Genomic DNA, 14,667 nt, shown 5'->3' on the forward strand with positions numbered 1-14,667 from the left:
AAAGAGTTTTGAAAGTCAACCCTTGACGTCTCTCTCTCGCTCTCTCTCTCTCTCTGTCTCTCTCTCTCTTTCCACCTCTCTCCTCCCCTCGTCACTCCTCACACAGAAAGCTTTTTTGACGGTTTTCCAGAGCTCTCTGGGGTCCAGGGGGAGAGAAGCACTGACTCAACACTGCCCACTCTGTATGCACGGCAGCCCATGGGTGCAGCTGATGAAAAGGGCTTGTTTGGGGAGGGGAGAAAAAAAAAATCTGCTCGGAGCCCCGGCCGAGGCAGGGTCGACTTCGTGACGAATCTTGAGAGCCCGCCGCGGGTATCAAACAACTCCTGTTTCCTGGGCCGAGCGAGGGAGGTGACGGGACAGAGGAGACGGAGGTGGGAACACAGAGAGGGGGATTGTTACACGCCTTACACACAGTAAGCTGTTCTCAGGACTCGATTCCTAAGCACCGGACTCGTCACACATGGTGATTTTGAGAAGCTAAAACCATTACATAACACAGATCCTGTAGACTTCGGTCTCAGCTGGGTCACTGCAGTGAGGACTTGAGGTTTCAAACTTTGTCCTTGTACGCCACAACAAGAAAGTTGAGGAAATAGCTGAGATTAGAAACAAGCAGCTTTTATGGGAACACAGTGAGTATTCATACCCTGAAATGACCTGGCCTCAGTTATGTGAATAAACAATATAAAATCAGCTTTGAGAGGAAAATGCTGTGTCACTTTCATCGCCAGGGTTCAAAGGTCTGAAAATACTTGACACACACTTTGGAATATTGGACTCCAACTTGGGTTTACAAGAAGTGACTTCAACTTGTATTTCATGACGTGAGGATTGATTTAAGACTTTTTATAAAACGAGTTTTACCAGGGCTAAATCCACTCTAATGCATTTTACTTTAAAAAGAGCTTTTCTGAAATGGAAATGATGTCCAGACGAGCATTTAAGCTCAGAGTCAGAAGTAATTGGTTGCAGAGAACACAAGGACTAAGCATAATCACTAACTTAGAATTAACTAAGGAGCAGTAATGGGGAAGTAAAACCAGGAGTTCTTTTCTTGGAAACAACAAAGAAACAGTTACTGATAGACGGTAGGTTTCTACATGTCCAGACTACCACGATACATTAGAGTTTCCAAAGTAAAGGGAAGGAAGCAGTGTTGAAGAGAATTGTCATGAAGCCTGTACAGAGGTAGACTTGCAGTGGAAGAGTCTGTTTATTACAACATCTGCTGCAGCTTTTATATCGTTTGATAAACAATATTGTTGCCAGTGCTGACGTGGACGCGTGCATGTTCCACTTACAAAGATCGAAAAGCTGAGTGTCCACCGACTTGCCTTCAAACCCAAAAACCTTGCCTGAACTTACTGACTGCGACAACACACGAGTAGAAGAGAAGACCAGTGATTGCTGTCCCCTGCAGACAAGAGATGAACGTGATATGAATGAGGCACAGACACCAAGGTCATTGTGACTCTTTGGTAATTTTTTTGTTTTTAAACACTTAATCCAGGACCGACTGGGGAATGTGAGTTATTCAGCTCCACAGAGTCATATTTGACATGTTACAACTGTGGTAGGCGGATACATCCCAGCAGCACTGAGTAGCTGAAGTATGATGTGGCTATATCAATAAACAGAAAAGGACAGGGGGGAAATCAACACAATTTACTAATTCATAGAAAAAAGTTTCACCTCTTCTTTGATGCAGGGCCCCTAAAGAAACAGACCCACATTCCTTCTGGGGTTTTGACGAATTATCAAACAACTGCAGATAATTGGTCAAGAACATATCAGCTCTTTTTCGAGGGCCGGGCTGCTGACATCACCTTAAAGAGCCTCGCTTGGGGGTGTCACATCAAAGTGAGGAGGGCTCAGATGACAAATGGCTTCCTGAGGTAATAAAATAGTCAAAAACATCAAAAAGCTGTGGATTCAACTGGACAATGCTGGGAAATGTTGGAACCATTTCACTGAGTTCAACTTTAGACTCACAACTAAATGCAGCCATCAGGTTTGTGGTGCTTACCCCTGGTAAAATTCTGCACTCTGCACACATGCAGACAAACCACTTTGCTGATGTGGAAACACCGAAGGAGTAAAAGCACCTTGAGGCCTTGAATAAACCCAACAAGAAGAGAGAGCCACTTCCGTGCCGCCTCCGCCCACAGGCCCGACTTGTGCTTTGTAAGTGAAATATTTCCTTGGCGGAAAAAAATTATCTGCAAATTAGGCAAAAATGTTCTCGTAGAATCCCACTCAGACGGAAGTATGACTCTTATTATTTTGGAACCTCTTTTGGTTTCACTGTCTTTTATGAACAAATCCAAAATAGCGCTACTGATGGCATTTTTATTCTGACAATTCTATTAATATGCTTTTCTTTCCTATTCAATTTGTTTTGTCTGATTGTATGAAGCAATGGTAGGAGATAGTATGAAAAGCTAAGTTTTTTCCTCTTTCCCTCCTCCCACTCAGTTCATCAAACAGTCCCTGTGTCTGTGGGCGCGCACATGTGTGTGTGTGTGTGTGTAGTATCTCAATGAGTTCCAGACCTGGATGGCCACAAAAATAATCCTATCCCCCACCCGTCCCAAGCCTGCACGGTGGGGGAGTTGTGGGTGGAGTCCCAGGGTGAGGCTTTCTTTCAAGCTCTCATAAAGAATCACTTACAGCGGGATCTAAATCTTAAACTATTTCAAAAGTTGGTCGAGCTGACCCCAAAAGCCTTTGTTCCAAAAACACTTCATTGCCTCAAGACAATGAAGAAAGAACTTAAATGAACTGAAATGTTATAGAAACCACAGCAGGTACTTGGTGTGACACCATAACGGCTTCAGGCCTTATCTTGCATATGCTGTGTGTAATACAGTTTTTCTGTTTGTATGCAGAAAGATAAGCTTAATCAGCTGAATGTTTAAAGAGCAGATGAAGAAACATCTCACTTGGTTCACGGAACAGTGAGATTGTTCTGATTAATCTGTTTTCCTTTAGTTCCTCCACCGTCTGTGACTGAGACATCGTGGTCCACTGTTTAAAACCCAAGAGTTCCTCATGGAGAAACCAGAACTCATTGGACTGATGGTCCTATGTGGAGGTATATGCCCTATTGAGTGCCATTCTGTACCACTTTAAAGAGTTTGTGTGTTAGGCATGTGGGGTGGGGGCATTAGGGGACAGCGTGTGTTCAACTCTTACCTGGTAGGAATGGAATGATCCTGCGCTTGGGGTCTTTCTGGCCTCCCTCCACTGGGAATTTATCCAGTAACTCCATCTGAAACCGCACAGTTAATTCAAACTTGTTAGCACACACAAAGTATCTGCGCTCGCTTATAAACATGCATTTCACATTACACGCAACAGGGTAGCCGAGGCTGGGGAGGAAGAGTTCACATATTTTTTTACAAATCAGCAGTTCCTAGAAGGATTTGGGCCAAATAAAGGAAGGCCTGCCAACGATTAGGAATGCACTGAGCAGATGGTATGGTTTTTCCTCTCCGCCTCATGTGCTGCTGGAGCTGTTTGCAGCAAGGCACCGCTGACAGAGTGGAACATTTCTGTCATTTGTAAAGACCAGAGAGAAGCGACTCCTCAGATCGTTTCTCTCAATCTCACTTGATCTTTCTGTCCTTTCAAAACTCAATCTGCTCCGATAGTAAATCAGTTTAGCCGTTCTTTCCCTGTCACATCTCATGTCATCTTTGTTGATTACTGGTGAAACCGTTGAGCATGCATCCATATGGTCGTCTGGAGATGTGCATGTGTGTGTTAAGAGTGCGGACACCAGAACCGGCAATGTTCAGGGAATGATATTCTTGAGTCTAAATCAAAAAATATATCAAAACCTGGACGGGTTCAGTTTAATTTTAGTTTTCTCTTGGGCTCAGTCGGGTTTGGACAAAAAAATGTTGGCACTCTAGTGTGTGTGTGTGTGTGTGTTTGTGTGTGTGTGTGTTCTATTCTCTAGCTACAGCTGAGGCCAATAAAAATGGCACCTGGCCATATTAACCGATGAACTCTAACTCTCACCCTCTCTCTCTCTCTCTCTCTCTCTGACACCTGCAGCCATCAAACTGAAAGGTTTAAGAGTGAAATAACTTGAGTTTAATGCTAAATTATAATCCAGAACTTTAAAAACACTCGTTTGATTTAACCACAGAAAACAAGCTGTAAAACGTTCTTCAATCATTTACAAGGTTTATTGTTTTTATAGATGGTTTCTACAGATTGCATCAAACGAGCTTCCTCATAACTCTATAATTATTATAGATCGTGTAGTTTCAACCTCATCATAACAGGACATGCATTTACTCATTGATATATTTTAGTAATAAGTTCTGACATCAAACAGCCAGACGCAGGCCCCCCCACTCCCTCTCCTGCACTGGGTGTTCTGCCATCGCTCTCTCATGTTACAGATAAAGTCTTTGATGTTTAAGTAAAGGAACATAGTCAGGATTAAGAAGATCAGCAGATGCAGTTAGAGCTAAGCCATGTGAGCCACGTCAGGGTCCAGCACATAATGACATTATTACCAATTTCTGACTGTGGTCTGTTCCACGTCAACCTGATACAACGATTTTATCTCTCAAGCTACAAGGAGGCATCTGAGGGTCAAAACTAACCGGCTCGCCACGTACACTTGAACCAGAGAGCGTCTCGTTGCCTTCACTGTAAATAATATAATAATATATAATGAACAAATGTACATTTTGATCTATTATGTGTTTGAGATTTACTATTATTAGTGTTTGTCTTATTTAGTTATCCCTCATATTCGATAAGAGGCATCCAGCATGAACCATAACATCATATACATCCAGCATATATGATAAATGAAAATGACGTTAGATTGAGCCAAAGCTAACAGACGGAGGAGGGGGGGGGGGGCAATGTATTATGAGGTGAGGTGATGGAGAGGTTATGGAAAAAGCAGAGACTTGTGCCAAAGACTCATCTTTAATACTTTTTTATGGACTGTCTCATAGTGGACAAAGAGGCGTTGTTGTCTTTAAACAATGCGTGTTCTCAACAGTCTTAAAGATAAATAGGTGTTCAAAATTACAAGTCTAGAAGTTTTTTCTATTAAATATAATCCCCTCATGGCCTTTGAATGCTGTGGATGGAACTGTGCCTATTTAGTATGTTTGGGTGGATGAATGCACATTGGCTCTGCCTCTGCATCCACCCATTGGCTCTTCTGCTCGTCTAGTAAAATACAGATCGGCTCCTTATTGTGATTTGGATCCTTCATTTAACTGGTACACCATAGTTTTAGAGTAGAAATACTCTAAAACTAATCTGAGTGAAATTTGAACATTGACTTGAAATTCAAGGTTAAATACAACAACCAAGCAGAGCGCCACTCAATCCAAAGGCAGTTCACCATTTGTGGACAGATTCTAAAAGGCCTAGATGGCTGCAGACATCTGGATGTGACAGCACCAGTCAGGAAAACAAGAAATAAAACATCATATATGTTCAAGCATAAAAACAGACACGTGTTTGACATGTGACTGCCTGTCTATCTTCAGATTTGCAGAAGGACCCACCTGGCCTTAGTTTTATCTTTATTTCTTGCCCATATATTATGTTTCAAATCCCCCTTCGTTCTACGGACAAGGAAGTCCAACATGCTTATTTTAACCTAATCTTAAAACCCATCTAATGAGCTCCGTTAAGCCCCCGGCAGGAGCCCAGCAGGCCATCAGGCACACCGAGATAAAGGATTTAACATTTTAGAAAATGTAAATCAAATTCTTTAGATATTTGACTTGAAATATTGTCCCACTTCAAAAAGGCATTCGAAAATTTCCCTAGTTAGAAAAATCAACAGAATTCGCTGAAAAATAACAACAAGCTGTTCGTCGTGATATTGAACGGATAAGAGTGCAACAAGTTAATTTGTTTTCATATCTGATATAACAATATTCTGACAAAATGTTTTATGTCTACACGAATCATAACTCTGGCATGGATTCGGGTTTGAATTACTTTAATATCATATGTAAGAAAGAGAAGATCATCCCTCTGTCAAGCATTTCAAGAGCAACACACGGTTTCATTTAAATCCCTTCTCATCGGCTCCGACTGCTGAAGCTCCACATGACAACATGTAATTCTCCTGCTGAGAACAAAACAATCAGTTTCCAAAGAGAAGTGGTCGCTCTTTGTCTGAAAGTTAAAGACCTGAGTCCGTTTGGTTTCTTAAACAAAAGGTGAGACAGGCAGACGATGACAGAGAGACACAGAAGAGCCACGACCCCCCCGCCTCACCCCCTGCACTGTAATCGTTCCCATGTGTCTGACTTTGAGTGCAGGCACACCCAGCCTCTCTGTCTGCTCCTATCTGCTCTGTAATCAGAGCCACTCCAACAGGGAGAAGGCATCTGCACAGAGCGAAGACCGTCTCCTCAAAATATTTGTTACATCACCCAACCCAGAAATCAAATATTCATGCTCTACAGGCAGGAGGATGTCAAGCCAAGGCGGAGCACGGCCAAGCTCCACATGGGTTTCCAAAGCTGATGTGAAGTGTGTTGTTTTTTGATGTCTCCATGTCGCTCACAGAGAAAAACACATAGGCGCTGTGTAGATGGTATATATGGATATCACACCATGATAAGCAATACAGAAATTATCATTTCAATCTCGTCAAACTTTAATTAACTGTTCGAATTCAAAATCTACGGAACAGTCTTGAGGTGCATCCAACCGTCTTGCCTCCAGCAGAGGGCGCTCTATCAGCATGAACTTAATTTAGCTATTAGTTACAATATTTTGCTACGACAATGGATGACGCTAGCAAGCAAAACCGTCCTGATCGTGAAAACTGAAGCAGTGTGTGGAAGTACTCTGGGCTCTACACTGTAGATGGGGAAGTAACGAACAAAGTTGAGGCTGTCTGTCGACGCTCTACAAACATGTCAAATTTGAACTTTTTTTTAGAACTTTAATAAGATATTTGTGTTGCACATTTCAGTCATTAGATGAACACATTAGGACCAACAGACCGAGTGGAATGAAGAACCAGCCTCTCCACTGTCTGTTAATACGCCCCTGCCGCTGTAAACCTTTAAACACTGTTATTTAATTTAACAATTCTTGCTGAATCAGAGGCTAACGCACTCTTCCGCGGGGGCTATAATTTGTCTAGTCCGTATCCGCTGTAACCGCATCATCGGCCTTCACATGAAGGCCTAATAAAGAAGATCTGAGAAGCCCCAGACGGGCGAGCGAGAGAATAAACAGTCCACGAACAATGACTGCTCTCTTTTCAACATGCCTCCCTCGCTGGTCTCTCACTCCGTCACTGTAGATTAATGGATGAGGTCATGTTTAACCCTTTGTCAGACAGTCATACTGTTAAATACTTCACAGAATGCTAAACTATTAGTCCACTTATCAAGCAGTGAGAGGACAGTGTGCATGGGCAGTGACTCAGGGTTAACAGTGGCTGCAGGCTAATGTCAAGGGCTTATTATCAACCACTTTAATGCTGGTATTAAATGGAAGGTTGACTTGATCACTGGATTTATGGGGAACAGTTGTAAAAAATGTAAATCTATACAAAATATTATTTAAAAATCATAGTTCTCAGATAACTTTCCCCGTTTCTGTAAAATAGTAAGTTAATTAATAAACAGCATAAAAACAGGTACAGATAATGGTCAGATGCATAGATAAAAGTTAGTACCCTCTTACTAAATTGCCTGGGTAGCATCTTACATGCTAATGTTAGCATGTAGTAAACCCAAAATGCAAATTTCTGGGAGCACGAGGATGATGATATCAGTGCCTCGGTTTAATGTCGCACTTTTAGTGAATCCCTGAAGAGCCATTCTCTGTCTACGTACCCACCTCCAGAAAGGTCACCGAGGAGGGTCACGTTAAAAACAGCACCCGAGGGGGTTGTCCTGGTTCAGTGATTCTGAGGCACACTTGAGTTATTACATTGGATTGACCTTGACATTGGATTCTCAGTTTAAGGAAGGATAAATGGACGAGGGTGAGCGATAACATTGGCCTGATTTGTGGTAATTATTATGGAAATGACCAAATTATAAACTTTCCGCAAAAAAGGAAATACAAATATTGTTGCTGCTTTGGGGAATTTTGTAAACCCGTCTGCCCCCCCTCCCCCCCTTTAAAATGATTCGTTACTCAATATAACTGCGGATGGAAAATATGTGACAGCTGTGCCACTCTACATAAACAAGTAGCGACGTATTGGATTTTTTCCAACAACTTTGAAATCTAAGTGTGTCCTGTGTCGACAGTGAGAGGGAGAGCTGGAGGGGCCGAGCTGGGGAGGTCGGACACGTGTGCAGCATGGAAACTGTTAAATCTCAGAGCCGCTATGGATGACCCCGCGGCCCAGAGAAACATCAGCACTTTCCATCTTTCTGAAGCAAACAGCTCTGTCTATTTCTGTTCACGATTTAATACAAGGAAACAAAGGAGGGAAAGAAAATGTCACAGTTTTTATGTTGAAATGCTTAATTCCACTCTGTATTCAAGAGCTCCGGCAATGGAAACACAACTCCCCCGTGCTACTTAGGTGACGCCGCTGCACAGACTGTTATGGGTGAAAAAAGTAGGTGAGTATGAGCTGAACTATCCTGGGTGAGAGGACCGTCTGGCTCTTAATATGCTCAGGATGTGTTGGTAATTAGAGCTCTGAGCCACGGTGCCAAGCGTGTTCCCAAGCAGATGCTTTCCATTTAATGGACCATTTTTATTTATCATGTCCATTAACAGGTAAATACTTAAATCTGCCAGGAGAATCGTTACAGCAAAAACAATACCATTGAAAGGGTGAGGGAATACAAAGTATGAAGATTATAACTGTGGCCTTTAGGGTCAATGGAATTCAAATATACACTAATATATAATTAATGTAGAATTCATATTGAAGTCAGGCTATATTGAGTCTGTGGTCAGTGATCTCAGTAAAAGCTCATGTTTCGATGGTTGAACTGAGGCATCAGCTGCTCGGACCAGCTGCGGTGACAGGATGTGGTGAATAACACTTCCTGTCTGGCTGCTAACCCCACGTATCATTTTGTTCTCTATTCATCTGAAGCCCTCTTTACGAGAGTAGACCAGCGGAGACAAAAGGTCAAACAAAAGCTTAGGAGGATGAGAGGAAATGATGAAATGGTCATGAGAGGAACAGAGGGACTCGGTACGTCACCATCTATACGGGACACCTGATGACACCGGATGCTTAGCGCTGACCCAAAGTGAACCTTCCGGTCTAACCATCCCCTTTTAACTTAGACTTTTTACAAATCAAGTAAAAAGTCTAAGTTACTGTTTACTGCCTCCAATGAGCACTGACTCAATGTCCAACAACAACCAAAAGCTTCCACCTTCTCCCGCCACTTCGCAATTTAATTATTTATTAACTTGGTTTACCTATATCTCCCTCACCACCCACCGGCTGTCGATGCAGCAGGAAGCAGCTGAGAGCACTGTGGAGGAAACCACCTGCCGGGAATCCCCCCCCGCTAAGAATATCTCATAGGACCATAGATCCGATACTGCATTTGTCAAGGATGGTATTAGTCATTTGTGTGGAATAAGCCTGACATGACGATCTGTGGCAGTTAACTGTGTTCTATAAATATTTGTGGAGGTTTTAAAAATGTTTCATAGCTTAGTCAGGGATGCATGCTGCTGTAAAGATTAGTTCATGTAATGCTGATTAGGATTTCTAGTTTTTAAGACTCACTTTCTAGCCCATATTGGAAACATTAACCTTCAGATAATAGATATGATATGCTAACAGTAGTCACACAAAATCTACAATGCCTTTCTTGAGCCAAAACATCAGAAGCCGGATGAAGAAACCAACATTTTTAAATTTGCAAATCACTAATATTTACCTTTTTTAGATGCAGTTTAAAAAAGATATAAACATAAATGTTTTGAAATCCAAATACGATATGGCGGTAATATTAACTAAAGAAGGCAGTATAGTAATAATTTAAGATTAAGATAAAATAAGAATTTAGCGCTAACATAAAAAACATTTATGCTCCTTGTATCTTTTTTAATGACCAGCAGACAGCAGCCCTTCCTTCAAAGTTCAGTCATTCTCCCTTCTGATTACTGTTTATAGCCATGTGTGCACTTTGACTCGGGCAAACCCTCAACAAATAGAAAGGTGATACATTAAAAAGTAATTACGGATGTTATATCCGTGAGACTGGAGGCTACGTCTATATTCTTATCATCAAATTAGTAATGACATGGTTAACATCCTTCTGGTTAACATTATATTTTCAGGCTCAGAAAACCTCAGTGGACCACGAGGACGCTTTACTTCACTACTCCTGCTTTGACCACCCTAATCAATTAAAAGGCATTTAATCCCATTAGGGTCGACAGAATGCTTTGCCTGAATTGACTTTGTGCCCATCGCCTTTCTGCGTTTCCTGGAGTCCGTGCTCTCCAAGCTCAGACGTGGCCCCGGCCTCAGATGCATTACCTCTTGAAGAGGAAGGGAAACTAGGATACTAATGAGATTCCCTCCTTGTGCAACACACAATTTGCCAGAATGACGCTCGCGAATGATTCAGACATTTCTGTGGTCATCAGTGTGGTCGACGCATTCATCACTGTCCTCTCTTTACTGCACTGGGACGTTTTCCGACTCCTCTCCAACAATATAATTACCAGTGCCATGCGGCCGGATGAGGAGAGTCTCTCCCTGGCCTATCTTAGAAAATCGCTGGTGGAAACGTTCAAACCTGTCACATTCCTAAAACCTGAAACTGTGCACCTACATTTTGAGAACAACATATCATGACACACCAACACAGCTTCACACGTGCACGGACACACACACACACCTACTCACCTGCAGGTCAAAGAACTTGCTGTAGCGTCTGAAAATGTTTTCAGCGCTGCCATCGCTCCACAACACTTTGATGATGTAAACCTGGAAAAGACAAAACACAAAAATAAATGCGACACTCGAAATAAATCATATATTGTTATTCACTAGAAAACAAGGCCCGAGGCGTCACTGCTGACTCATGCTGCCGGTAATTGCCGTTGCCGTCAGTAAACATGAGGCAGCAGTCACTGTCGTCATCATCCTTCCACAGAAACACAACTGGGACTTCCAATGACTTCACTTCCTGGTTCTAGTATCACTTCCTGCGGAGGAGGATGTCACTATCCTGGATCTGAGGCCTTCCACATAATGTCACCATCTGTATCTCAACACCGTTCGAGTACAGAGATAGTTGAAAATGATCTCATAGCACATCTCCAACCACAACTTCCATCCGGCTCATATCGACGAGATTAAAACATCACAAAGCATTTAACCGAAAGCATCTGGCCTCATCACTGCAGTCTGGAGGCAGCAGACACTGTTCTCTTTCTCTTTTTTTTCCCTTCCCTAAAGACGAACAAGAGAGGAGGAGAGGCAGGGAGGCGTTTGGAAACTCCTGGGTGGCTGGCTGTGTCTGACTGAACGCTGTTGGCCCGGCTCCCGGAGCTTCTCTGGCCTCGCTCTCTCTTTCAGGCCACTGGAGTCAGATGCGGCCACGGAGAGAGAGCCGGTCTGAGAGCTGCACATCAGGCCAGAAGGGAATCTGTTCCAAATTTAGTGTGTGCGTGGAAATTTCAATTTATGAAGGGAGATTAAGACATTAACAAAAGCATCAGGATATTGTTTGTAGCGACCACTAGGGCTTATTCATTTGCTACCGTTTGTATAAAACCCTTAGGCTGCAAGGGGTCTCTGAATCAAAACAAAAAACAAAAGACCTAGATTGATAACATTGTGAAGCAGCATGGGATCATGGGAGTTTTCGTCTCCACCACCATTGCCAATGAAAATTTACCTGAGGCAACTCAGCTACAAGTCAAGTTCACGGATGAGTGAAATTCAGTTGTATTCACGCTACGCAGCCAATGGTAAGGAATTATCGTGATTCATTACAAGTGGAAGGAAAAACTGTCAAATGGCTATAACTGGCCAACAGCTGGTTTTTCCTTCCTCATATGTCGTTAGCTCCAGAAGTTATAGCGGAGTCAGGTAAAGCTAATGTGAGGAGTCCGGTTACCTTATATAAAATTTTGGATTTCTCTGGGATTGAAAATTGTTGGATACATGTTTGATTGCTTAACTACATCTGTTAACAAAATATAAAACATTGGATGATCGTTTATGGACATGTAATAAAGAATTGTTACATTCGTTATCTTTAACCACAACTAAAAGCCTTAGGTCAGAGGAGGATTGAAATAAATGTACCAACAAGTCAATGAAAAACTATTCTCTTTGGAATGTGATTTTTCCCTTTCTGAGCAAATGGCTCAAATCGAAGAGCTTTAAGCTGCCTGTTGTACTCGTAACCACACTTCAGGGTTCTGGAAGCTTTAAGGTGTCCTCTGTGTGTGTGTGTGTGAGACACAGATGGAGACAGATGGAGAGGACACAGGACCTGGAGAACTCTGTGTCCTTGACCACTGACACTCACAGCGGTATAAGGTCCTTTCAGTCCTTCCACCCACCCATCACTTCCACATACGTGGGCACAACCCAACACAGACACACAACATGTACACACAGCTAACACGGACACCTGCTAAGGACTTGGAACAGGCCGTCTGCTCATAAGCATGATGTCATATGTGTTACTTTAAAATGACACGTGTGCACTTTTGTACACACACACACACACACACACACACACACACTCAAGAAAGATGAAAGCTCCTTTGTTTATGAACTTCAGATTTAAAAAAAAAAGAAAAATGGCTTTTTGGCATTCTTGTCTCCCACTCAGGCTTTGCAGTCCCAGTGGGAGACGACTGCTGAGAGGGAAGATGTCCACACACATTCTTCTTGTTACACCCTGCAGGACGACTATTACACTAAAGTAACACAATACAGATCTGTGTGCCAACAGAGATACTGTTAACGGGATTATCACAGAATCATCACATGACATCTATTACACACACAAGGATATTGAAGCGTGTAATGTCAACAGCAGCTCAACACTTCAGAGCCAGAGCCTTTCTGTGTAAAATGTCTAATCATCCATGCAGTTGGCATGTGGGGTCAAAACATAAATGACCCAATAAAAGAGAATAGAGTAACTGTGAGGCATGAAAGCACATATGCTGCACGACATGTGGTAGTATTTAGGCCCTTCCCTTGTTCAAACATCGCCTTGTTTTCCCTGTGTTGACCTTAAAGAGCGCCGCTGCCATCCAGACTTCCTGGTTATCAGGGAGAGACCGTTGTGGTTTGTAACTCAAACAGCCTGGGGGCACGACAAAGCTGAGACGCTCACTTTTAATTCACTTCTCCTGAGGATTACCGTTGGATGGTTTGTGGACCGGACTGATTTGTGGTATTGAGAAGTTTTCTGGGAGCTTCCTCTGCGATGGCACACATGAAGCAGGCATGTGAGAAGGGTGTTTTGTTCGATTGCAGGCTCTGGTGGTGTCAGGACAATGTTATTGTTCACATATGCATGTGATACATAGGAATGATGTCACTTCTGTAGACTGAGGGCAGGTCAGAGGTCACAGGAGCTCCAGACGCTCAGCTGATCTTTAATAAAAAAGGCATCCAAAACAACTACACTGAGCTTAAATCCAAGATAAGACCTATAAACATAGAGTTATTTGTCATATATTTGAACTTTATAATGAACTGACAAAGCAAAACGCCCTGATTCACAGGAGGAAACACCCCAATGAGCAACTTTAGGAGGAATGTGTTTCTTTAACACTTCTTTTTCACTATGGACTTTTTGGATCCTAAAAATTAATAATCTATGGACTGTTTTGTTTACAATCCTTATCTTTGTTTCGCTCTGAACGTGGAAGTCTCTCTGTCCAGTTCTCCTGCTGAACTGTAATCTGACACTCTCTTTGTTTTTAACTTTTAGCCCACAGCAAAAGCAGAAGAGCTGTTAAATTGAAACCTCGATCTGTTGCTCGACTCCACAACCCGAGCGCAGTTGATTAATTATTATACCACAGAAGGAGCCTTACGTAGTGTTTGTTCGGATTCCTCCGCTTCTGGACATCCTGCACGGTTACTTCTTGCACGGTACGCCTGGGCATGATGTCCTCCTCGGTTGCTCCCCGTTAAAAAAAAGAAAGAAAAGCTGGATTTCTCGTTGGGTTTTCTACGAGCGATTAAAAACCCGGTTGAGAAAGTTTGCACGGGGACGTCTCTTTGTCATCCGCGCCGCTCAGATCCGCGTCCTTTCCCAGCAACAAATGGCTTCTTCACGCGTAAAACGGTCCAACATTCAGCCACTGAAGTTAACACTCTGTGGGCTCTCTCTCTCTTTCTCTCTCTCTCTCTGTTTCCTCCCCCTCTCTCCTTCTCCTCCCCTCTCCCTGTGCCTCGTCCCGTCCCGCTGGCGGCTTCAACCACACTCCCAGCCTATCCCGGCTCGCCCACTCCCATTTCAGCCACTGGGACGACCATGATTACGCACCACGGACCAACCCCTCCAGCGTCAGAGAGAACCACAGGCTGCGGGGTCTCACAGCTGGAAAGGGCTCCGCTCCAAACAATTAAAGCTGCATCACTGGTAACGTGTCTATGTCAGTAAGAAGAAGACACCAAGATTCTAAAGTGGAGAGTCAAATCTCCATGGAGGTGTCATGCTCAAG

The 14,667-nt window shown here is 43.0% G+C and overlaps 1 protein-coding gene across 2 annotated transcripts in view; it reads right to left on the minus strand.

The window, feature by feature from the left end:
• Positions 1–14,417, minus strand: part of sh3pxd2b (SH3 and PX domains 2B) — a 33,604-nt gene extending 19,187 nt beyond the window's left edge. For both annotated transcript variants that reach the window (XM_053441676.1, XM_053441675.1), the window contains exons 1-3: positions 14,035–14,417; positions 10,868–10,948; positions 3,199–3,274 (exon numbers count right to left, since the gene is read on the minus strand). In XM_053441676.1, coding sequence (XP_053297651.1) covers positions 3,199–3,274; positions 10,868–10,948; positions 14,035–14,106 — 229 coding nt within the window. In that variant the 5' untranslated portion in view covers positions 14,107–14,417. The remainder of the gene's footprint in view (positions 1–3,198; positions 3,275–10,867; positions 10,949–14,034) is intronic.
• Between the last annotated feature and the right edge of the window lie 250 nt (positions 14,418–14,667).

Source organism: Pleuronectes platessa, chromosome 15 (genome assembly GCF_947347685.1).
Source record: "Pleuronectes platessa chromosome 15, fPlePla1.1, whole genome shotgun sequence".
Classification (NCBI taxonomy): Eukaryota; Metazoa; Chordata; class Actinopteri; order Pleuronectiformes; family Pleuronectidae; genus Pleuronectes; species Pleuronectes platessa.